This window comes from Astyanax mexicanus, chromosome 23 (assembly GCF_023375975.1).
Source record: "Astyanax mexicanus isolate ESR-SI-001 chromosome 23, AstMex3_surface, whole genome shotgun sequence".
NCBI lineage: Eukaryota > Metazoa > Chordata > Actinopteri > Characiformes > Acestrorhamphidae > Astyanax > Astyanax mexicanus.
Window position 1 is genome coordinate 6,606,571 of NC_064430.1, and position 25,165 is coordinate 6,631,735.

Consider the following 25,165-nt stretch of genomic DNA (forward strand, 5'->3'; position numbering starts at 1 on the left):
CTCTCTCTCTCTCACACACACACACAAACACACACACAAACACACACACACACACATACATCTGAAAAAAAACAAGGTGAATAAAAGTGACGAGTGACTTGCAGTAAATATAAAGCAAAGACCAAAAAAACAAAATACACACATATATATATATAAAGTGTTTCAAAAACAAAAATAATTTTTTGTTTGTTTGTTTCTTTGTTTGTATGTTTGTTTGTTTGTATGTTTGCGTAAACAGGCCAAAGCCACCCATAAAATAAAAAAACAGTTAGATGAACAACAAGATAACAGTTAATAAACAACACTTACACACCACAGAATGACTGAAATGTTTATTAATTTTTTGAAACCGTAATTTCTCTTTATTGAAATAATCATGTCGTGACAAAAATACTAAAAAGGTCCGCAGTGAACTGAGCTCATTTGAGAGGTGGCCTTTAGAAGCTCTGCTGCAGCTGCAGGATTCTCCTATTGCTCCATCTTTACTTTATAAGACACTTTGAAAGCCTCAGCCAAGAACCGTCAAACCAGCAGCAAAAATACAAAATTAAAGGCCTACGCCGATCAAGCACAACATTATCACTTTGTTTCTACACTCATATGCTTCACTGATCATATAGGACTCTTTTTATAGTTGTATAATAATCACATAAGACTACAATAAGACTGTAGTTTTGTGTCTGTGTCTCTGTATCCTTCATTATTATCCTCCTTTCCCCTCTGTTCTTCAATACTCAGAACCCCACAGGAGAGAAAACCACCACAAAGATACAGCCATTATTATTATTATTATTATTATTATTATTATTATTATTATTATTATTATTATTTGGGTGGTGGATCATTATTCTCAGCACTGCAGTGATTATTAGCACTGATCAGCATTAGTTAGCATCATATAGTGCAGCAGTGCTGCTGGAGTTCTTAAACACCTCAGAGTCACTGCTGAACTGAGAATGAACCACTATCCTGGCATGCTGTGGGCAGCATGGGTGTAGAAACAAGTAAGTGGTCATAATGTTATGCTCAATCTGTATATATTATTGTCGCCTTTCACACAGAGTCTGATTTGTACAGACCAAAGAATTATTACCATGCTTATTTTGGCGTATTACACATAAAGTCAGAATTTTTGTACAAAAAAAAAAATGCACGCAAAGTTTTGGAAACTAAAATGCGTATATTAATGGCATATTTCACACCAAGTCTGATTTTTTTTACATCCAAAAAGTGCAAGTTACACTTTATAAACACTGAGAGAAAACACTTTAGTAATGGTGTGTTTAGAGTGGGTGGTAAAGGGACTAAAACAAGCGATTTTTGGCGAGAGTGGGTGGTAACGGGACTAAAACAAACATTTTTTGGCAAAAGCGGGTGATAATGGGACTAAAACAAGCAATTTCTGGTGAGACCAGGTGGTACCAGGTGGTTTTTGGTGGAAATGAGTGGTAACAGGACAAAAACAAGCGATTTTTGGTGGGAGCGGGTAATAACGGGACTAAAACAAGCAATTTTTAGCGGGAGCGAGTGGTAACAGGACTAAAACAAGTGATTTTTGGCGGGAGCGGGTGGTAATGGGACTAAAACAAGTGATTTTTGACGGGAGTGGGTGGTAACTGGACTAAAACAAGTGATTTTTGGGAGGAGCGGGTGGTAACGGGACTAAAACAAAAGATTTTTGGCAAGAGCGGGAGGTAACGGGACTAAAACAAGTGATTTTTGGTGGAAATGGGTGGTAACGGGACTAAAACAAGCAATATTTGGCGGGAGCAGGTGCTAACGGGACTAAAACAAATTATTTTTGTCGGGAGCGGGTGGTAACGGGACTAAAACAAGTGATTTTTGGTGGAAATGGGTGGTAAGGGAACTAAAACAACCGATTATTGGCGGGAGCGGGTGGTAACGAGATTAAAACAAGCAATTTTTTGGCGAGAGTGGGTGGTAACGGGACTAAAACCAGTGGGTGTGGGGTTAAAAAAGCATTTTTGTGCAGACCTAACAATAAGATGTCGTTTAACAGCAGATTAGCCAAAATAACACAAAGTGTAAACTAAAAAAATCACATTATCATATTATCATAAAAATCATATTAGGTAAGCGTAAGTGAGGTTGCTGAATAACTAGTAAATATAAAAGTAAATATAGTTGTGTATAGTGTATATATTTCGCTGTACAAAAAAAAACATACTCTGTGTGAAAGGGTCTATACGTACACTGACGTCTTCACAGAGACATGCTCGTGGATTTCAACATCACCGAATGTTGAGATTTTCAGCATTAAACTGTGATCTCTGACTGAGGCTTTCAAGCGTTATTTAACTAAAAAAATAACAATAATAAAACCTGTGTGAGAAAAGTGACGTGTCGTGCTGATTGCATGAGGCATCTTTTTTTAATACATGAAATTCATTATGAGGTGTTGAGCTGAGGTATGCTGATCGTTTAATGTGTAAGGATAGGCAAATCATGCTCTTCCAGTTATAATATAATAAATAGATTTTTTTGTTTTTTAATCTTATCTCAATCCACTGAATGGATTCCCGATACTGTTCCTAACAGAAGGAGAGAATACAGCAACTCATAGGCACATAAAAGCATAAATATCGTATAAAACATCTAGTTTTATCTTCTTTTTTGTAAGTAGGGTGAATTCTCTTAATGTGGGACAAGAAAACTATAGCATGTGATCAAAATCATATCACTTCTCAAATGTCCAATTTAAAATTTAAGGATGGATCAATCTTCAAACAGGAAGGAGAAGAAATAAAATTATTTGCTTTATTCAATCAAATGTATTAATGAAATATGCTTCGAATAATAGAACAGTATGGTTGGTTTGCCTAATGTAGTACAATTCTACAATGACGTGCCAAAAGTCATGGGACAGCAGGTTACGGCGAATTTATATTTAATACTTGGGGGTGGTTGCATCACTGTTAAAGTTATATAATGGTTTTAACCAGTGCTTTTTTTTTGCAATGCAGACATGTTAATATAGGCTACAGAATATTGTTTTAATAGATTAGCATATAAATATTCAAATTTCAGTGGAAATTAATATAAAACAATTTTAATCCAAGTCAGAAAACTGCTGGCTGTCCCACATTAGGCTAATTCACCCTAAATGTGTTTGCATTGTATGCATAATTAAATGTATGCATAATTATTTGCATAATTAACAATCGATAGTGCTCAAGATAGTAGCAACGAATACTGATCTTGAATTAATATGCTCAAGAAATGAGTAGGCTAGCTTGTGTTTATGCAGTGCATGGCAGTCTATCGTTAGTCTACGACTATATATTGTACACATATACTATATTGCTGTTCTGCAAGAGAAATGCAAGAACTACTTCAGTGGGTTTTTTTTTTTTAAGATAACCGATACCATTAAAAAAACACTATACATCCCACAGACATTTAGTATTTCTATTTCAAACAGAGAATTGTTCAGAAATGAATCCAGACAGTGACTAGTCATTTCCCAAGGAACATAAATTGCATTATTTCCATTTTTCTCACACACAATCCCGGTTACTCTCTGAATGGCAGTTCAATCTGTTGCTGAAAATCAGTTATCTCAGTTAATAAATACAAAGTCGTGTTTTGAAAGCAGTGGCAGTGTAGCTTTCTACAAACCATGTTCTGAAGATTATAGATAAGAGATTGCATATTCGTCTCAAAAGTTGACCAGTAAAATTTCAAGAATCTTTTTTTCTGTAGTATTTAAAAAGTAGTACTAATCACATGCAAGAATAAAGTATATTAGGGGTGTAGCGGTGCATTATAAAGTCATGGTTTAGACATCATGGTATGGTACAAGTTTGGTAAAAAAAACAGGGAAAAGGCAGAATAATCTCTATTTTTGTAAATATATGTTTAAACATCTGATCTTCAGCTAAACCAAAACTTACTATTTATATTTTTAAAAAGTCTGTTTAATTGGCGGCCATATTTGCAACACCATTGGGCAGTTATTTCCAATAGAGTCTTGGTCTCTATTAAATGACCATTAAGGATTATATGTGCAGTAGTAAATGATAATATGATCAGGACGTTTCTTCAGATATTAAATAAACATGCTAGTAAGATATTAACTAAGTTCAAACTAGAACTGTGCAGCACGTCACTGAAATCTGTGTGGGTGTAGCCTTCTGCCTTCCGCCCTTTGCTTATTCCCCAACAAGAATTCAACACTAATTCCACTTTAAAAATAATCAGTATTTCAGGAGATCACCGGTTCGAATCCTGTTTATGCAGCTTGCCGTCGGTTACCGGAGCCCAGAGCGAGCACAATTGGCCTTGCTCTCTCTGGGTGGGTACAGTAGATGGCACTTTTTCCCCTCATCAATCCTAGGGTGATGTCGATCAGCACAAGGCTGCGTCTGTGAGCTGATGTGTCAGAACCGAGTCGCTGTGCTTTTTACTCTGAGAGCGCTGTGATGCTACTCAGCAATGCTGCATCAGCAGCAGTCGAAAAAGAGGCGGAATCTGACTTCACATGTATCGGAGGAAGCATGTGCTACTCTTCAACCTCCTGGTGTTGAGGCATCACTAGTGATAGGGGGAGTCCTAATAAGTGTGTTGGGTAGTTGGCCTTGTAAATAAGGGAGGAAATGGGATAAAAATTAGAAATATTGGCAGTGAGTTTTTCTTTCGAGCTCAGAAAGATTGAAAAACAGACGCTGGCTGCTTTTCCCCCAAACAGGCTAGTCACTTTAGCCGAGTAATTTTTCACAACCACTAGATTAGCTCACTAGGGACGGGCATTTTTTTTTATTAATTGAAAAAATCTGAAGCAGCTGAGATAACAAGGCAGAGGGTACTGAGATAGCTAGCTTACTTAGCAAGGTTAGCTAAAGTGATCTGGACTGTGCTAGCTAACGCAGTCATGCTACACATGCTAACATAAACTGCAATCAGTTACAATTGAGTAGCAGATGTGTTGTTTTTGATTATTATAAAATATATACGTCAGAAACAGAAAATGAGACACTATATATTATGGCGGCACGATATATTGTTGAAGCATCGCAGGATGTGCAATGTTCCTTAAGGCAATTAAATCAAATACGTCATGTTTAAATGTTTTGATTCTTGACAAAAGAAGTAGATACACAGCGCTGTCTCTGTGTCAGTGTAAGTGACAGGCTGCTGCTGCCTGAGAAGCGTGAGGGGGAGGGGGAGAGCTACAATTTAACTAGAAATACGTTACATGTTCAGCGATTTCTTCATCTTTTACAATGAGTAACGGTAAATTTTACTCATGGCCATTCCTAGCAACTAGCTAGGCTAGCTATTTAGCTGATTATTTATAGGTCTATGGTGCAAAATACATTCAATATAACAATAGATACCTGTTCGGTAGAAGTTATTGAACTCGTTTTGCACTCATTTGTGAAGGTAAGCTATGGCATGTGCCTTCTTCTTTCATTGCTTATGTGCTTCACTGTGCTTCCCATGCAACTCTTTTTTAACAAGAGCGTTGGAGACTGAAGTGCAACAAAACTTTTTAGATTTAAGATACAACTTGTCCTTATAAAATGATGTATCTTCATAAAACTGCATGCACCAAACTGTGACATCTCTACCATTGGCAGCTTGGGAGTAAATACATGTACCGTTACACCCCTAAAACAGACATAGAGCATTTTGCAATCAAATACACAACCGATTATCTCTCTACATTGGTGTCTTTAGATTTACTAATGCAGTTATGCGTAAAAAGCATTAGGTTAGCATAATCTTCTATGGCATGTAAAACTCCAAAACTCCAAAAACATCTTTCCCAAACTCCATCACTACTTGCTTGAGGAAAATGTGAATTTTTCCAACAGTCGTTTCCAGACTCAAAGGAACATAACAGCTGGAAGAAGGAGGAAGAAGGTGCAAACTGCAAAGCAAGGCAACTCATGTGTGACAATCTAACAATAATAATAATAACAATAATAATAATTATTATAATAGTAATAGTACAACCGAAGGGAAAACATTAAACATTAAACATTAATTAAAAATAAAGGCAGCTTCATGGTTGAATGGCTGAATTGAAGTTGTGATTAACAAATACAGGGAAGAAAAAGAAAACTGAATGAACATTGCTTTAAAATTCCAATGGAAACCACAAGAAAAAACACACACACAGGAAAAAAAAAAAAGCTTGTTCACAACACAGATATTCACGTGAATGTAAAGACGACGCATGCAGTCGAATACACACCCCCCGGACATCCTTACTCTCACATCACGTCACAAGTAGAACAGTCGACAATAAGATACACGGACGACAAACACAACAGGGGCAGCGTTTTTTTTGTCTTCCTAGGTCTTACTAGGGTCTATGAGTGGGGCAAGGAGGGCTGTCCTCCCTCGTTAAGCCTCCCCATTTAGCCTCTCATCTACATACAATAAAGAGACACGGTTATCAGGTAGGGGGAGGAGCCTTGTGAGCCATGCACAGAGTGGTTGGAACACCACGGTTCATGACACACACAGAGTCTGCAGGCTCCTTGCTCCGGCCGTGCCGCTGAGCCTCTACAGACAGGGGAAAGAAAAGAGACAACACAACGGTTATTACCCACAGGCAGATGGAACAGTGGACAGGTGAGCGGAGAGTGGAGGATGGTGCTTGAAGTACAGGAAAAAAAGGGGAGGAGGCAGCAGGAAAGATGAATCAACAGGATCAAGCCGATGTGCTTCATTAATTCCTCGACATGGTAAAGCATACACTTTTACCATGTGCCCCCCTGTACCATGCTGATGTGTACGATGTGTAGGTCGTCGCCATGGCATCGTGTCATCGTGTCTCATCATCACCAGGTTAAAAAAAAAAAGCCGTGTCACGTTCAAACCATGCGTGTTCACCTGCAGTTCCCCTCGCAAAATGCAAAATCATGTTAATGGTTAATGGTTTTTAGTTGATTTTCATGCATTTGGTATCGTTTTCACGTCAAGTGCAGTCGGCAGTCATCAGGCATGCCGCCCCCAACCACCGGGGGGCACTCTTTCTCGTTTTCTTCTTTTCACTCCTTTCCATGACCTTCTCGTCGACCTCTTTTTGCCCTCAGAACACCAGGCCAAAGAGAGTGTTGTTCGAGAGTGCACAAGCAGGAGAGAAACAGAGAAAAGATGCGACCAAACAACATTCATTCGCTTCATTCGTTCATTTCCATCCATTTTTTCAATCGCATTCAATGAAGAACCAAACTCGACCAGCAGGTTTCATACAAAATTTATTTCATGCTAGAGTCGTAATCATTTTTCTCTTGATTTCTATTGACTTGTGTTGACTTGCATAACATTGTGCATGCATCTGATTTCCCCCCGAAGTTCTAAATTGCATACAGTGCTCTTAAAGTCATAAATATACATTTGTCTTTTTCTTTTCTTTTTTTTTGTAAGTTATTTTGTGTCGTTTTTGTACCTAAAAGAGAAAAAAAGGATACGGGAGAAAAGATGTGCAAAACACATCCTGACTCCTTTTCCTTTAAACGTGATGCCATTTTTAGTCTTTTTTAGTCGTTTTTGTCTTTATTTTTCTTTACAAAATAACACTGTCAAAAGTATGTACTTAATATGTGAAATAAACATTTGCTCACTATAGCTCTCCACGGGGTCTATATTCACCAATAATTACAGCATAAAACAGAAAAATATCAACTAAATTTGCTCTGATTTGTTTTTTCGCTCAATAAGGATCCAGTATCACAAGCATGCCAAACAGAAACAAGATGAAAAGAAAAAAAATAAAATAAGTTAGTTCAAATTTTACCACATAGAAAGCTTGCTTACATATGTTCTGATATTTCCTCAGCAGTCGCTTGTCTCTTGTTCGGAAATTTCGTGAGGTCAATATGACCAGAGCTGGTTCACATGTGGTTAGTAGCACAAATGAAGAAAGTTTTGGAAGAAAAACGTGATGAACTTGCTGCTAAGGAAAAGTACACTGTTTGTCTTTGAACATCTTGTAATCATGGCTACATGAAATGTATGCAAAAGTGAAGAACTTTTGAAAGAAAATAGATCTTTTTTTTTTCATACAGATATTCATAACAGCGGTAAGCTTTTAATTTTTTTTTCTGCTGCTTCTTCTTCTTCTTTTTTTATATACCACCATGCAACTCATGCTAAAATGTACTGTTAAGAGTCTTCTACACTTGTCGCCAAGGACAGTGTAGGTAATATTGTTAGTATTGTTAGTGGCTATAATGAATCGTTGATTATTGAGCTTGTTCCACCTTTTTTTTTTCAAGCCATCAGCATCAGAGTTGATCAGATTGTACGATGCTTTCGGTGTTTGTATACTGTCCACACCTTTAGTCCTTTAAAAATAAAGCAACAGTCCTTGTCTACGAGATCCTTCGGTGGTGCCTTGGAGGAGTCATCGAACAGAAGAAAAAAACTGTCGTTCTTCACCGATGTGAAGGAAAATGTCTTTTCCACTACCGGCATCCTCCTGTTTTGTCTCTCTCTGTTTCCTCTCTCTTTTTCCTTGTATATCTCTCTCTTTCTTTCTATTTGTCTGTCTCCCCTTTCAGGGAAGCGACCTCAAAGCTCTCAGGCCACTGTGGAGTCAAGAAACGCTGGAGAGGGGTAAACTCTGGGATCAGTTCCCCCCTCTCAAAGTTGCTGTGGTCCTCTCAGGTCACACGGAGAACTTCTGACTGCATAAACTTAACTAGGACAGTCTCCTCTTTGCAGGGATCTGCGGTAGAGAATACAGGGGAGGTGGGAGTTGCTGAGGGTCATCCGGCCACTGGTGCCTTGGTCATTCAACTCAGCTTAGAGACAATGATCAGGAGGAGGAGGTGGAGGCAAAACAGTGTGAAGAGACTTCTCACGGACGTGGTTTTTATGGCAAACAGAACAGCATCGGTTTCTTTCACAATCCAGATCACAAAAATATACAGGGTGCAGAGAGGAGGAGCGATGGACAGGGACATACAGAAAGAAGGAGAGGAGATAGAGAGAGACAGTAGCTGGGGACAGCAGAGAGAGAGAGAGATAAGAGCAGAAGGCTCTGGCATGCAGGAGAAGTTTTTGGAGGGGCTTTGCTACCAGGTACCTTCGGATGGGACAGATTTGATTGCCCATTTCGCAGGTAACGAAGAAAAAGGATTGGGAAAGGCAAGGGGAGGTCACAGCAGAGTAGGATGGCCGAAGTAGGTTGGGTCGAGTTGAGAGATAGAAGAGAGCCAAAAAAAACGAAAGAAGAGGCGCAGAGTGTCTAGGAAAACATCTCGGACTTTCATCTTGGCTTGGATCGAAGAAGGCTACAGATTGCCACTGACTGACTACATTCAAAAGATTTATCGTGGAGGTTCTGCTAGCTGAGTGCGTGTAGGATTGCATGGATGTGCAGGTGTGTTTGCTGGTGAACGAGAGATAGAGAAATAGAGAGAGAGAGAGAGAGAGAGAGAGAGAGAAAGAGAGAGAGAGGGCCACAGTGCAAATAAAACGACTATTTGATAAGGACTATTTGATCTGAACCATTTTTTTTAATGTAACATCAGGCATGTATTTCATCTCAGATATAGATATAAGTTATTTCTAACTTATAAGTGATGATGTGCAATGAATTATATACAGTACAATAAAGTAGCCTGCCCTACACACTTTCCCTGAGAACATCTGAACATTCATATGATGTTTTTTTGTTTGTTTGTTTTTTAAGTAATGGCTCTGCATAAGCTTGAAGGCAAAGAGACAAGACAAACTGCATTGGCGTAGAGCCATCGGGGAGACAACGAGGGGGAGAAGCTGGGGACTCCAGAAAGAAGGACAGAGCAGACCGACATTGCAGGACAGGAGAGGAGAGGGGATAGGACGAAGGATTGGTCAAGTTCTAGTAGTGGCACTGACCCAGGGAAAAGTGCTCCCTACCACTCAAGAACTCATTCCCTAGAGGATGGTAGGAATAGGCGAATGGGAGCGCTGCAGGAGAGCAGGGCAGCCGCGGGACCCAGAGGACACCGACGCCACTATGGTGCCCATGCTCCGGGACTTTTGGTAACCTTGGTTTGGGGTGGAGAGAGACGGGCAAATGGCAGTCTGAGATACGGAGCTTTCACGTTTTCAAGACTTTCTGAATGGTTTTCCATCTTTCTGACAAGTAGATGTAAGCCACTATGGGTCATTTTAAAGGCTGTCAGGTCTTCATGCGGTTAAAGGGAGCACAGACATGCACAGAGGACAGGCTGGTTTGGGCTGGTATTGGATAAAGGGAAAGGTTGTTCGCTGATCTATGTGCTCAAGTTCTACCGTGCTACAACTGTTGGTGGACAGAAACTGTCCAGAAAAATAGCTGCTTGTGCCCAGTGGTAATTACAGTTGCACCAGTGTCCCTCCAAAACTTTGAGCTGTTTTAGCCTGTTGAATTCTTGCCTGTTACATGGTCTCCATCTGGCATGTGTTTCATCTAAAGTCATCATGTTTGTTTCAACTTGTCAATCAAGGCTGTAGACAGCTAAATGCACTTGCTCAGTCCAGAGCTGGGCTTTCTAAAAGCATCTTGGATTACAAATGTTCTGAAGATGCACTTTCTCTTCCAGTTAAGATGATCTTCACCCCAAGGTGCTTTTGAAAACCTTCTATAAATGTAGTAAAATATTTATTATGTAAACTACAGACAACATTTCTTCCAAATTCCAAATAAAATATTGTCATTTAGAGCATTTATTTGCAGAAAATGAGAAATGGCTGAAATAACATTAGAGATTCAGAGCTTTCAGACCACAAATAATGCAAATAAAACATGTTTATATTCATAATGTTTTAAGAGTTCAGAAATCAATATTTGGTGGAATAGCCCAATGTTTTTTAATCACAGTTTTTATGCATCTTGGCATCATGTTCTCCTCCACCAGTCTTACACACAGCTTTTGGATAACTTTATGCCATCATCCATCTTCTTCTCGATTATATTCCATCATTTTTAAGTGGTCTTTTTTTCCAGAGCGGTATATACTATTAATAATAACATGACTGTTGGCATGTCAGTGTAGGTCCTCTGGAAGTTTTGGACATGGAGGTTTGTGTCCTCACATGTATTTAAACTTTCAGTTTTCACAGGTGCACAACTCGGAAGAGGTTTCAACCACTGGATTGATTACTTTGGATCTAACTAAGGCTCTAAATTAAGGGTTCCTCCTCTATTTCTTGGGTCTTGACCTCTCTCACTTATCCAATACCAGCCACAGGAGCAGGACAGAACATGCTGGAAGGCTCAGAGACTCGTCCAAAGCATGCATCACATAGAGCAACACGGAAAAGTACAGAATTCACCTCACAACCATAGCGACTACTCACTCACACACTCCCACAGACACTCGCACTTACTGTATAGTATATACTCACACTCACACATATAGGCTACATATGTATATACATTCACATACACACACACACAAAGCTCTCACAATCACAAACATCAAAACAACACATACACACTGCATACACAGAAATACAACATAGCATGTGTGTAGGTGCGCTGTGTGCTGCTGTTTGTGGATGTAGACTGTTCTTGTGCTGCTTCTGACAGCTCAGATGTGTAATTAAACAGAGCATGCTCACACAGAGCTAAGACATCATGTGACACAGAGAGACAGTGCTATTGCTTGGCTGTTGATGAAGCTATGGTCAACACATTAATAGGCCTAGGGTCTGGGACGTTGATTCTGCTGAAGCCGGGGGTTACACTACAGGATTTTTGACCTGATTTTAGCCCTGATTCTCGGCCTGGCTGAGCGTGAGCCGGTTGGCTGTAGTCTGCAGATTTTTTGGCAGCCTGAGTCTGCAGTTGGAGAGAGAATAGAGTAGTGTTTAAGGGGCACACACTTCGATTTTTGGCCTCCCAGCCATGGTTCAGACCAGTCGGAGCATTTCAAACATGTCTGAACGTAATCTATAATCTATAATGTAATGTTTACTGATCTGCGAAAAGTTTAAAAAGTTGAAGTTGGCTTCTTATTAGGTAGCTTCTTATTTAATTTTACATTCCACCTTATACACTGCTAAAAAAAAAAAAAACTTGAAAAAAGTAAAATGATTATTGTAAGTGTACGATTATTTTGCATATTTTAGAAATAATTATCTTAATCAGTCTTTCCGCATATTTCACACTATAAGGCGCACTTACAATCCTTTAATTTTCCCAAAAATCATCAGAGCGCTTTATAATCCAGTGCACCTTATGTATGGATTCTACCAGTTAGGTTGTAAGGACTAGTAAAGCCACTCCGCTGAAGTACAGCGTTATACAGGAGTTACAGTTTAGTTCTTCAGCACCATGACTGAAGCTGTATTAGCATTAACCACTAACCCCTAACCGTGCTAAGCGTTAGCTCTTTCGCCATTCAGGGGTGAGTATATTGGACTGTAGCCTGCTGCTAACCCCAGCTGCAAAACACTCTAAACGCTAGCTCTTTAAAATATTGGAAATCTAAGCTTACTGTAAATAAACGGAAGTGCTTTACTCACCCAAATAAACAGTTTTCAGGAGAGAAATCTGTGTAGATTAACATACAGCACTCGTCTGACGAAAGAAAATGTCTCTTTAAGAGTTACAGTTTTGTTTACTTAACTTAGCTTAGCTTAGTTTAGCTTTCCAGGTCACCACCCAGTGCCGAGACCTGAATAGACCAGAAAATAGACGTTTATTGATAGTGCACCTTATAATCCAGTGCACCTTATAGTGCCAAAAAATATGGTAGAAAAATTCTTAGGATTTAATCCAACATAAGCATAAAAGTCACCAGACAAGTTACTCTGATGCTATTAAGCACAACAATGTGGCTGATTTTTGCTTGATTTAGTTTTTACCCCTATTGGCAGAATCTCTTTGCTTAATAAAATCATATACATCTCAATTTTATCTCAAGTTTATCTAGTTATTGCCAATGTTTTTTTTTTTTTTTTGCTGTGTGCTTTATTATTAGTATTTATGCTAGTGCTCTAGCACAGCACCATTTAAGGTGGAACGAAAAATGATAAGAAGCTAACAATTGCCTTGTATGTAGTGTAGCCTCCACAGACTGCTTAGCTATCCACTAGACTTTATGCTGACCCTGTTTTTTTTCCACTGTTTTCTCATTTTCTTTCGCTTTCGGTCAGCACAAATAGTGGTGCAAACAACGATAGCAGATATTCTTCCATGTTTACTCAATATGTCCTACTGTATCTAAGTGTGCTTTGGGACACGTTCCATTCTGTTTAGCAGAAGATTGCAGTTTTATAGTGAATGCTCCAGTGAATGCTCCCTAGTTGTTTAGTTTAGTGTGCGGTGGACTTTTTTTTTTTTACTAACACAAATCTGGAAAATTCAGGAGAGGAAGTGTGAGATATTGAGATATCGAGTCTATTAAAAAAGTTTATTATCTGCTACAACTTCAAAGCTTCAAAAGTCGTGTAGTGTACCCCAGGCTTGGGAAAAATGGAACACAAAGGACATATGGCCATCTCTGGTCTGGGTATAAGGGTCATTAGCAAGTACTTGGATGTGAACTGAAGAACTGATGGACTGAACCTACACTACGTATGTACGCTACATATGTACGCTATGCTATGTAAGCTATGTTTACGCCTTGTTACTTGTGTCCACCTCAAGAGTCATTGAGGGTCGTTATCTTGTTTTTTTTTTTTTTTTTTTTTTTTTTTATTTGAATGGCTGTGGCTGCGTGAATGAATGTTTAATTTTGTGACGTCTTACACTGCCTGTAAGAAATAGTGGGATTTTTTTCGTAAATGCTGCAGACGGTGGATCTCTCAAGCTTCAGGGCGGCGAAGGGTCTCCTATTTCTTAATACTCTCCTAAAAGGCTCGTGCCTAGCTTTGCTTAGTGGGGCTTAAAGCAGGGCTGGAAACCAATCAGGTGGTTGCTCTGGCATGGCCATCCTCCTGGCTGTGTGTCCAGCCTAGCTGCAGCAGCGGGTAGCCGAGCGTGGGACCAGCCGACTCCCCCCCTGACCTCCCTGAGAACGTTCCGGCTACGGCCCAAACCAGGCACCCCCAGAGGATGGTGGGAGGAGGAGGGGGAGGTGGAGAGATGGAGGGAGGAAGAGACACACACATACGGACATACGGACGGGCAAGTGGAGGAGGTATAACGAATAAAAAAACGACAACAAAAACAAACGACGAAGAAAAAACAGAAAAAAAGGGAAGATTAAGGTTGGCCCCCAGGAGGCAGCTGTATGTGTCAGTGGTAGCTTGAACATAATACAACGTGGCGTTAAGAGAGAAAAAAAAAACTCATTGTATGTTCAGAAAAAAGAGGAGTGGGTTGGAGGAATGTAGCTAGCGTAGCGTAACGTAGCGCTTGGAAAGTGCAGGGTGGTGTCTCTTATCCATTAGTAGCTAATGGAATCGATGGAAACTAAATGTAGGAACTGAAAAAAGGTTGCCTGTTGTTACTTAAACAGGGATGTTTGGAAGATGGCGGGGATCAAGTAAGATTAATGCTGGTGAAATTATGAAGCGCTGAGATCCTGTTAGCTGGATGCTACATTTGTATTTTTCTGTGGGAGAAAACCTTGCTAAAATGCTAACAGCATTCACCGTCTCTCTGGATGGGCTCTACTTGGGACCAGGCCTAGATACTGTTTTATAGGTTTCTGTTGGGTGTTAAACATGTTTTATGAAGCGCTAAAATCCTGTTAGCTGGATGCTACATTTTTCAATGAGAGAAAAAGTCTTGCTGAAATGCTAACAGCATTAGCGGAAGAAGTTTTGTGGACGTGTTTGGCCTTTAACCTCTTCAGATAGATAGATAAATAGATAGATAGATCATTGTCTCTCTGGATGGGCTCTACTTGGGACCAGGCCTAGATACTACATGTTTTATAGGTATCCGTTGGGTGTTAAGCATGTTTTATGAAGTGCTAAGATCCTGTTAGCTGGATGCTTCATTTGTCTTTTTCTGTGGGAGAAAGCCTTGCTAAAATTCTAACAGCATTAGCAGTAGTAGTCTTGTGGACGTGTTTGGCCTTTTACCTCTTCAGATAGATAGATAGATAGATAGATAGATCACTGTCTCTCTGGATGGGCACAGTGGACATATTTTATGAAGTGCTAAGATCCTGTTAGCTGGATGCTACATTTTTCTGTGTGAGAAAGTCTTACTAAACTGCTAATAGAATTAGCAGTAGTAATCGTGTGGGCTGGTTTGGCCTTTTACCTCCTCAGATAGATAGGTAGATAGATAGATAGATAGATCACTGTCTCTCTGGGTGGGCTCTGCTTGGGACTAGGTTGAGGTTTAGGTCTAGGGTTTCTGTTTGGTGTTTCTGTTTGGTGTTTGGTGCTTTTAGTTTTATGAAGGTAGAAGAATATCATTGAGAAGTGATCATATACTGTATATTATATAGAGGTTTTACAAACAGAGTGATCTATTTTAAGCGTTTATTTCTTTTATGGTTGATGATTATGGCTTAGAAAATTAGAGTATTTAGCTGTATATGACGAATTGGTGCTTTTGGCAGTGTGGGCAGCCAAGTCCTGCTGGAAAATTAAATCTGCAGTTGGTCCACCTACACAGTGCATGACATGTCTATCCAAACCATCACTGACCTTCAGTAAATTTAGCATTTTATTTGTAAATCAAGAGACCAGAGTCTGGAGGAAGAGTGGAGGTCTAGTGTAAAGTTTCTGCAATCACACATACAATCAGAGATGTGGATTTCATTTTCTAGCAGGACTTGGCACACTACCCACACTGCCAAAAGTACCAAATGGTTTTTATTAAATAAAAAAATTCTAAGGTGTAGATTTTTGGGTTTTCATTTGGCTGTAAGCCTTAATCATCACCAGTAAAATAAATTAACACTTAAAGAGTTTCACATTTTCAACCGAATTACTGAAATAAAGTAACTTTTCAATGATATTCTAATTTTTTTAGATGCACTACTATGTGTGTATATGTGTGTGTGTATGTATGTACAGTATGTGTGTGTAAATATATATAAATATACATGTGAAGCCATGGCTTGAGGTTAGCTGTTACATACCCTTCCTCACTCTGGTGCCCGTGTGTGCAGCTCGGCCAGCCATGTTCAGAAGGAAACACGGGGTGTCTCCCCGCGGTTCGCAGGGGTTAAAGATCTGGCCGTCCTCGGGAGAAATGGCCTGGTCTATGTGTGGACAGTCTTCGTTGGCCAGCGCTGCCTTGGCCGCCTCGCCATTCACTTTGGGATCTTCGAACACACAAGCACATGTGAGATAATGCAGGCGGCGCACGGCTACGCTCGGCTGGTTGCTTGCATGCCTCATAGCAGGGGGGTTAGGAGGAGGTGAATGGAGAGAGAGGGGACAGCGCCCTCTGTAGGATTGGAGGGTGTGTTGTCGTGTAATGTGAGGTGTTGATGCTCTTGTGGAATACAGCATATACTGTACATAGTGGTGAACTGCATTGCATTGAACTGTATAGCACATCTTTATATATATATATACAGGGGTTGGACAATGAAACTGAAACACCTGTCATTTTAGTGTGGGAGGTTTCATGGCTAAATTGGAGCAGACTGGTGGCCAATCTTCATTAATTGCACATTGCACCAGTAAGAGCAGAGTATGAAGGTTCAATTAGCAGGGTAAGAGCACAGTTTTGCCCAAAATACTGCAATGCACACATTATGTGTGACATACCAGAGTTCAAAAGAGGACAAATTGTTGGTGCACGTCTTGCTGGAGCATCTGTGACCAAGACAGCAAGTCTTTGTGATGCATCAAGAGCCACGGTATCCAGGGTAATGTCAGCATACCACCAAGAAGGACAAACCACATCCAACAGGATTAGCTGTGGACGCTAAAACCAGGTGTTTCAGTTTCATTGTCCAACCCCTGTATAAACATATATCATTCACTGCATGGCTGGATACATGGATGCATGGATTTTAACACTGATAAATGGCACCACATTGGCATCTATGCTCTATATGAGGCCAATATGAAGTCTTATATACCTGGTTATCCTTCTTCCTTATTGGGAATAAAAAAGCATTAATCCATTTCTTACATAATTCATGCCTTGCAATAAAAAAAAATCAAAAATTTTATCTTTAAAGGTCAATTGTTTCTTTTTGGGGAGACAGATTTCAACACAACACCAGTTATTTTTTCTCTGGTTTGTTTAAAGACTTACTTTACTTGCTATAATTGGTCTGAAAGTTTGAACCATTTAGAAAAGAAGAACCGAAACATGAATTGCTGGATCTCTTTTGGTCAGACCAAATCTGGAGCTGGTTCATGACCCCTTTTACACCTAATACTGTTTGTTTAAGACCCAAACTAAAAGGTCTTAAAGTCTGGACCAAACAAGGTGACCCATGGAGAACCGAATCCATGGTTCGAACCATGAAGAACCAAATCCATGGTTCGGTTCTCCATGGTTAGGAGAACCGAACCATGGATTACATCTCTTTTGGTCGGATCAAATCTGGACCTGGTTCACGACCCAATTTACACCTAATACTGTTTGTTTCAGACCCAAATTAAAAAGTCATAAAGTCTACTTTACTCATGCTCCCTATTTATTTCTATATTTATTTTCATTTAATCAATTTTTATCAATAACAGCATTAAATCTGTTGTAATAAAGCCAGGTAAATACTTAAATAACGTTCATTCTAGTATTAACTAATTTTTCATGGTCCCTAAATCCATTAAACTCATCCATAAACTGTAAATTTTGCACAAATAACTTGCATTAAATCAGGTAAATACTTTAATAACATTATGTCCACTCTTGATTTAACACCTAGCAGTGAGCAGCAATAGGTAAGGGTTAAATATAGCAGAGAAGCCCAGCGTTGGAGCGTCAGACTGTAGTGGAATATATAGAAACGCTGCATGGCAACCAGCCTGATCACCTGTGCACTCTTTGGCACCCAGAGGCTTCAGCTCACTCTGGCGAATTCACGCCTCATCGATCACACGGGTACGACGGCAGAGCGCTGCCAAAAAGCTCCTTGAGAGGAAGGCTGTTCTGCAGGCCACGCCGTGGTGGCTGTGCTGAATTTTCCACTGAGTAACAAAGCCATGAATTCTACCATATTGTATTATATAATTACAATAACTATATATTCTATAATACAATGTAATAATGTAGCGACTACAAAACAAGGTCATAGTCAAGAGACAGTAATAACTGCCAAGGAACAGTAGTTATCTCTTAAAATGGAAGCTATCGAACCAGTAGAGACCCTTTTTTACCTTCCACACCAACACCAGGAGCGTGATATATATTGTACAGTATATTGTATGAGAAATTATTTGCCTCGAGTATCATTCTAGCCTAAATACATAAAACATAAAACTTATTTTCTTCCATTATTTTTTCATTATTTCACATTTTGAACTGAATTACTGAAATAAAGTAAGTTTTAAATGATATTATTTTATTTTAATGAGATGCACTAGTATGTGTTTTTATGTGTGTGTATATGTATGTACAGTAGATAGATAGATATATAGATAGATAGATAGATAGTATGTGTGTATAAATTTATATATATATATATATATATATATATATATATATATATATATATATATATATATATATGTAAAGCCGATAGATAGATAGATAGATAGATAGTATGTGTGTATAAATGTATATATATATATATATATATATATATATATATATATATATATGTAAAGCCGTGGCTTGAGGTTAGCTGTTACACACCCTTACTTTTACCTTTTGCTTCTTACTTTTTTAACTGCTATCGAAATTTTTTCTCACGTTTTTTTAACTAGACACAGCAACGATATATACAAGTCTGGAAAATATAAAGAGACCACTTCAGTTCCTGAATCAGTTTCTCTGATTTTGCTATTTATAGGTATATATTTGAGTAAAATGAACATTGTTGTTTTAATCTATAAACTACGGACAACACTTCTCTCAAATTCCAAATGAAAATTAGAGCATTTTTTTGCAGAAAATGAGAAATGGCTGAAGTAACAAACCTAAAATAATGCAATCGAAACAAGTTCATATTCATAAAGAAGTTTTAAGAGTTCAGAAATCAATATTTGGTGGAATAACCCTGGTTTTTAATCACAGTTTTCATGCATCTTGGCATGTTCTCCTCCACCAGTCTTACACACTACTTTTGGATAACTTTATGCCTTTACTCCTGGTGCAAAAAAATCAAGCAGTTCAGTTTGGTTTGATGGCTTGTGGTCATCCATCTTCCTCTTGATTATATTCCAGAGGTTTAAAATTTGGTAAAAATCAAAGAAACTTTTTTTTTCCAAAGCTGTATATTTACTATACATTGCTCAGCCATTACAAGGACAGTTGTCAGTACACAGAACTGCACTGCAAGATTATTCATAACAGATGCCAATTCTGTTTAGCAATATGACTGTAGTCTAATTTCATGGAAGTCTGTTTGCTGGATTTACTGTGGCCCAACTTCATTACAGTCAATTTGTGCAATGTATGACTTGCAGTCGCTGCAAAGAGCGCATGCAATCATATTGTTATTCGCATTTAACAGCAATTTACAGCCATGTAAATCAATCTGTGCTGTGGTGAGAACTATAGCGTAAATATATATCCAGTATCTCCAGTATCCCCAGTATCTGTTCCCCCCAGAGAGGTACACTGTTCCCTTCCTCTCCCCCAGTGCCAGATCACATGACCTGCATCATACAGCAGCTCAGATCCCTCAGCATAGATACACTCGTGCACACACACACAGATACACACACAGATACACATGTTTGTGTGCGTGTGAGTAGCTGGGCTCACAGGCCCCGTACACACACACACACACACTCACCGACACACACACACACACACAAAGGAAGTGCTGAAAAGTGACGCAAATCTTCTGGGATGGAGGGATGAGGAGGAAGGAAGCAAGAGAGGGATGAGTCACAATCTTCAGAATAGCTCAATGAATAAAGGCATTCCTCGCACTCGTTTATTGTCCCTGTCACTCGCTTTTCTTCCTGCTTTGTGTGTCCCCTACTCTGTAATTACCTGTAATTGCCTTTGGAATCCTAAAATATATATAATCTCCGACGCGTAATCTTTTGTGCTGATACTGATATGCATATATCTATATTTAGATATGTATATATAGTTATATACCGTATTGTTCGTGCTATAAAGCGCACACAAATTTTTTTCATTTTCCCAAATATTTACAGTGCGAATTATGTATGAATTCTACTAATCAGGTATTAAGGAGCAGTGAAGCCACTCCGCTGAAGTACAGCGTTATAAAGGAGTTTTAGTGAAGTTTCTCCAGCACTAAGGCAAAAGCTGCTAATCACAGCACTAGCACTTCAGACATTCAGAGGTGAGTGTATTAGACTGTAGTCTGCTTGTTTAACATTGTAAAACAAGGAAGAACCACTAGCTGATAGCGCCCTGGGTTTCCGAAACACTCAAGAGTTCATCACTACACACCTCCAAACTTCATGGAGCTTCAGATTAGTTCATCACTACACACCTCCAAACTTCATGTAGCTTCAGATTAGATCACCACTACACACCTCCAAACTTCATGTAGCTTCAGATTAGATCACCACTACACACCTCCAAACTTCATGTAGCTTCAGATTAGTTCATCACTACACACCTCCAAACTTCATGTACACTCTAAAAAACAGAGGTACTATTAAGTACTTTTTTGTACTCAAAGGTACACTCTTCATAATTGTACCCTCCAAGGTACAATATTGGTCTTTACAGGGTCAGGTTTGTTCCCTCTGAAGTACAAAGTAATTTTTAACAGCAATAAGTACAAATTTGTACCATTTAACCAAACAAAAGGTACATTCAGTATTCTGTATCACTGTACTAATTAACAATATATATTTTAATTTCACATTTTTTATTTGAAAGCCAGTCAATTTTGCATCATCAAGATTTTGAGCCATATTTAGTTGATGATAATGTTTATAATCTTTATAATCTTAACTGGCACAAAAACCATGGGTACAAAAAAGGACTTTCATGGAAAGGTACTTTTTTGTACCTCAATATAAGGTACAGCCCCAGCAACAAGCTTTGTACTCTTTTAAGTACAAATCTGTACTTACTTTTCTTAGAGTGTAGCTTCAGATTAGTTCATCACTACACACCTCCAAACTTCCTGTAGCTTCAGATTAGTTCATCACTACACACCTCTAAACTTCATGTAGCTTCAGAGTTCATCACTACACACCTCTAAACTTCATGTAGCTTCAGAGTTCATCACTACACACCTCTAAACTTCATGTAGCTTCAGAGGTTAAATTTGACATCATTTCATGATTATGTCCTTGTGCTTTAAAAATGCTTATTTGCCGCTCCACATGTCTGTTTATCTGAAACATGAATCAAGCGCATTGCTTATGAATGAGTTTAGGAAAAAGCAGAGTGTTTAATCCCCCAGGGCAATGAGCTAACTTTATTTACACATAAAAATGGGGTGACTACAGAGAGCCTGTGGCAGAGAGTGGATCTACTGGGGCTTTACTGGGGCTGTACCGGGCCTGCCCTACTTCCACTGGGCTATTTCTGCTCTCGGCTGTAACACAATCAGAGGCACAATCAGAACACAAAGCTTCATCCATAGCTTCTAGTCTGCCTTACCTGTGGTGAAGTTTGGTATACAGTGCAAGTCAAACACTGCAAAAAATCCACTGGCAAAAACTAGACAAAATATTCGTAAATTGAGACATAAATGCTTAAATTAGGCAAATAAATCTGCCAATGGGGTGAGCAAATTTTTCTTAGTAAAATTTCTTGAAATAAGCAATCGCAATGTGATCAAATGAGTGAAGTAAGACTTAAAGACTTTTTTAAAAAATCTTTATTTTTTGGCTTAAGTTTGTACACAAGAATCAGAGTAAGTAATCTGAATAAGATCATTATTCATAAAATAAGTGCAACAATCTTAGTAAGGCAACTATTCTTATCAGAGAAAAAAAAATTACTGCTGTAAAATTAGATAATTTTACTTGCTAAGATTGATTTTTTTGCAGTGAAAGCTTGGACACGTCTTAAACTCAGTGTTTTTTCATTATTTAAAAATGTTCTGCATTGTAGATTAGTATTAAAGTCATCTAAACTATGAAGAAAAACAATTTTTTTAGTTATTTAGTAAAAAACAAAGTGTTAAACAAACGAGAATATGTTTTATATTGTAAATTCTTCAAAGTAGCTCCTTTTGCTTAGATTAGACAGTTTTGCACATCTTGGCTGGATTTTCTCAGTCAGCCTTATGAGGTAGGGTCAGCTGGAATTCAGGCTTTCAGTTAACAGCTGTGCTGAACTCGTCAAGAGTTTTGTAGTGAAGAGGTAAAGTTGGTGAATACAGTGAATAGCCCCATATGAGCAATGTTCTTATTCATATTATGGCAAGAAATACTCGACTAAGTACAGAAAAAAACATAAGAAATGAAGGTGAGTCAATCTAAAACATTTCAAGTGCCCATCAAAACCCAAACATTATGATGGAACTGGCTCTCATCAGGACAAGGATTGCCCCAGGATAAGTTGCACCTAAATGCTTATTCACAGAGTATTTTGGTTTGTTTAACAGTTTTAAGTTACTACATGATTCCTTATGAGTTCCTTCATAGTATAAATGACTTCAGTATTAAATTACAATGTAGAAAAAAAAATGAATAAGAAGGTTTTTAAACATTCTTTAAACGTTATTTAAACATTTGGAATGTTACTTTTAACAATTTTTTTATAATGTTAGTATCTGGAAATGTTATGTGTAATGTTGTGTAACATTATTTCTGTAATGTTAATGTGGGATAAAAAGTCATGGCAAAAGTCATGGGATAAGATACAATCTCATGTCCCATATGGAAGCTAAATAATGATGGACTGTCCTAAAGGGATATGTGTGTGGGGCGTCCTGCACTGAATGTAAATCTGTTTGCATGGACAATTCTAGCCAGATGCTGCCGGTCACCATCATTTTCACATTCACAAACACTATTCCCGTGTTTCATGACATTTGCCAGCATGCCTTTGTGATTAGTATACAGAGGGCAATTGTGTGTGTGTGTGTGTGTGTACAATAAAGGCCATCCCTTGCTGTGTATAGGGGAGTTTGTGTGTGTGTGTGTGTGTGTGTGTGTGTGTGTGTGTGTGTGTGTGTGTGTGTGTGTGTGTGTGTGTAACGTTACGCAACTCCTATTCCCCAGGAAGCCACAGATTTAGAGAGCTCCACGGGGCAGCGGGATGGACATAAGTGCTACCTATGGGAGAGCGAGCGTTGACTTACCTAATCCTCATCACAGTATGTGTATGTGTGTGTGTGTGTATATATATATATGCATGAGTACCGGAGTGTGTGTGTGTGTGTGCGTGTGTGTGTGTGTGTATTCTGTACTTCAGAGTCTCAGCAAATAGGCGAGCTGTTCACGTTTCTCATGCTTTTCTGAGCATCAATTATTCACTCTTGCTTTAAACTCGCTCGCTTTATCACTCACTCGCTTTACAGCCTGCAGGGACGTGTGTGTGTGTGTGTGTGTGTGTGTGTGTGTGTGTGTGTGTGTGTGTGTGTGTGTCTCTTTGTGTGTGTGTGTGTGTGTGTGTGTGTGTGTGTGTGTGTGTGTGTGTGTGTGTGTCTCTTTGTGTGTGTGTGTGTGTGTATATGTACATGAGAAACTGTTTGTACATCATATTTAAGCATTACACACATTTAAGCACGCATCAAAGTGCATACATCACATTGAAACATAAGTAGTTCATTGAACTGCCTTGCTTTCAATGTGATTCTATATACTTAAAATATATGACATAAATATTACATTAATAGTATTAATATAATATTACCTTTTGCGTTTACATACTACTTTGGGCAATAACTAAGACTGTTTTAGCAATTGTAAGGTAAGCTGTCAACTGCACATCGCACAGCTTGATTTTGGGGCATGTCAGTGTGTCTTTGCTATCGTAACGACAGGAAAAGTATGCATTGCGCAGCTTGAAATGTGCAAAATGCATGAACTAATTCTCTTAATTAATTATGGGTGTGTTTTTGGGTGTAACATGAAATAAACCAATCAGTTTGTTACTTGTCATTCCCTTTAATAGCCAGGTGCATTCTGACCTGATCCATACTGTGGAAAATCGAATCCTGTTCATGTAGCTTGCCATCAACTACTGGAGCCCTGAGAGAGCACAATTGGTCTTGCTCTCTCTGGGTGGGTACAGTAGATGGTGCTCTTTCCCCTCGACAATCCACATGTGATGTCGATCAGCACAAGGCTGCGTCTGTGAGCTGATGTATATGAAAACCGAGTTGCTGCGCTTTCCTCCGAGTATTAGCCCTGTGATTCTACTCGCCAATTCTGCATCAGCAGCAGTTGAAAAAGAGGTTGAGTCTGGCTTCACATGTATCGCAGGAGGCATGTGCTAGTCCTCACACCTCCTGGTGTTGGGGCATCACTAGTGATAGGGGGAATCCTAATTGGCCATGTAAATTGGGGGAAAAAAATTAAATAAAATTAAATAAAAAAAGAAATTAAACTTTTCCAAAATCACCTTCCATTGAAAGTCAAGAAGGATGTATCTTCTACTGTAAAGTTGACATTTTGGACATACTAGCTTTTCGCATGATAGAGACAATATATAAGTGTTACGATTACAAAAACTACCTGTTTAACTCCATAATGTAAAGACAGATGGCCAAAATATCTAAAAATGGCTTCTGTTATCTAAATTCTGAACATTTTCGATAATTTAAGATCATAGAGCTTTAGGATAAATCATATTTTTATGATGTGATCACATCGAAATTAAATTGTATTTTATGCAATAGACTTTAGAACAGATCACATGACAAAACTGGAGGCAGAGTGAGGTAAAGGTCCACAAAGACTACTGTCACCAAACTACTTCTTATCCTGGGAAAAATAGTGCAGCTAAGCCAAGTGTCATTAAACCTTTCAGGAGTTTAAACTAGACTAACTGAATTAATCTTAATGTATCACAATCCACACTGCTATCAGAATATCCAACAGTGTTATTGCACATCTTATTTTTTGTCTATATTGTGCATCCCTAAATTAAACCCCACACAAACCTCACAAATAAACCTCAGATGATCTAATAAAAGACACAACACACAGGATATATATAGGTTGCTTAAAATAATATAGAATGCATTAAACAGTATTATTTCAGATTTTTTATGTACAT

The 25,165-nt window shown here is 38.7% G+C and overlaps 1 protein-coding gene across 4 annotated transcripts in view; it reads right to left on the reverse strand.

Moving 5' to 3' along the window:
- Positions 1 to 317: 317 nt before the first annotated feature.
- kcnc1a (potassium voltage-gated channel, Shaw-related subfamily, member 1a) overlaps positions 318 to 25,165 on the reverse strand; it is an 81,962-nt gene continuing 57,114 nt past the window's right edge. The window contains exons 3-4 of one of the 4 annotated variants that reach the window (XM_022667114.2): positions 16,002 to 16,187; positions 318 to 6,534 (exon numbers count right to left, since the gene is read on the reverse strand). In XM_022667114.2, the coding sequence (XP_022522835.1) occupies positions 6,425 to 6,534; positions 16,002 to 16,187 (296 nt within the window). In that variant the 3' untranslated portion in view covers positions 318 to 6,424. Of the gene's footprint in view, positions 6,535 to 7,215; positions 10,014 to 10,972; positions 13,983 to 16,001; positions 16,188 to 25,165 lie in introns of those variants that run through there. The other 3 variants (XM_022667112.2, XM_022667116.2, XM_022667109.2) reach the window with 3 other exon arrangements.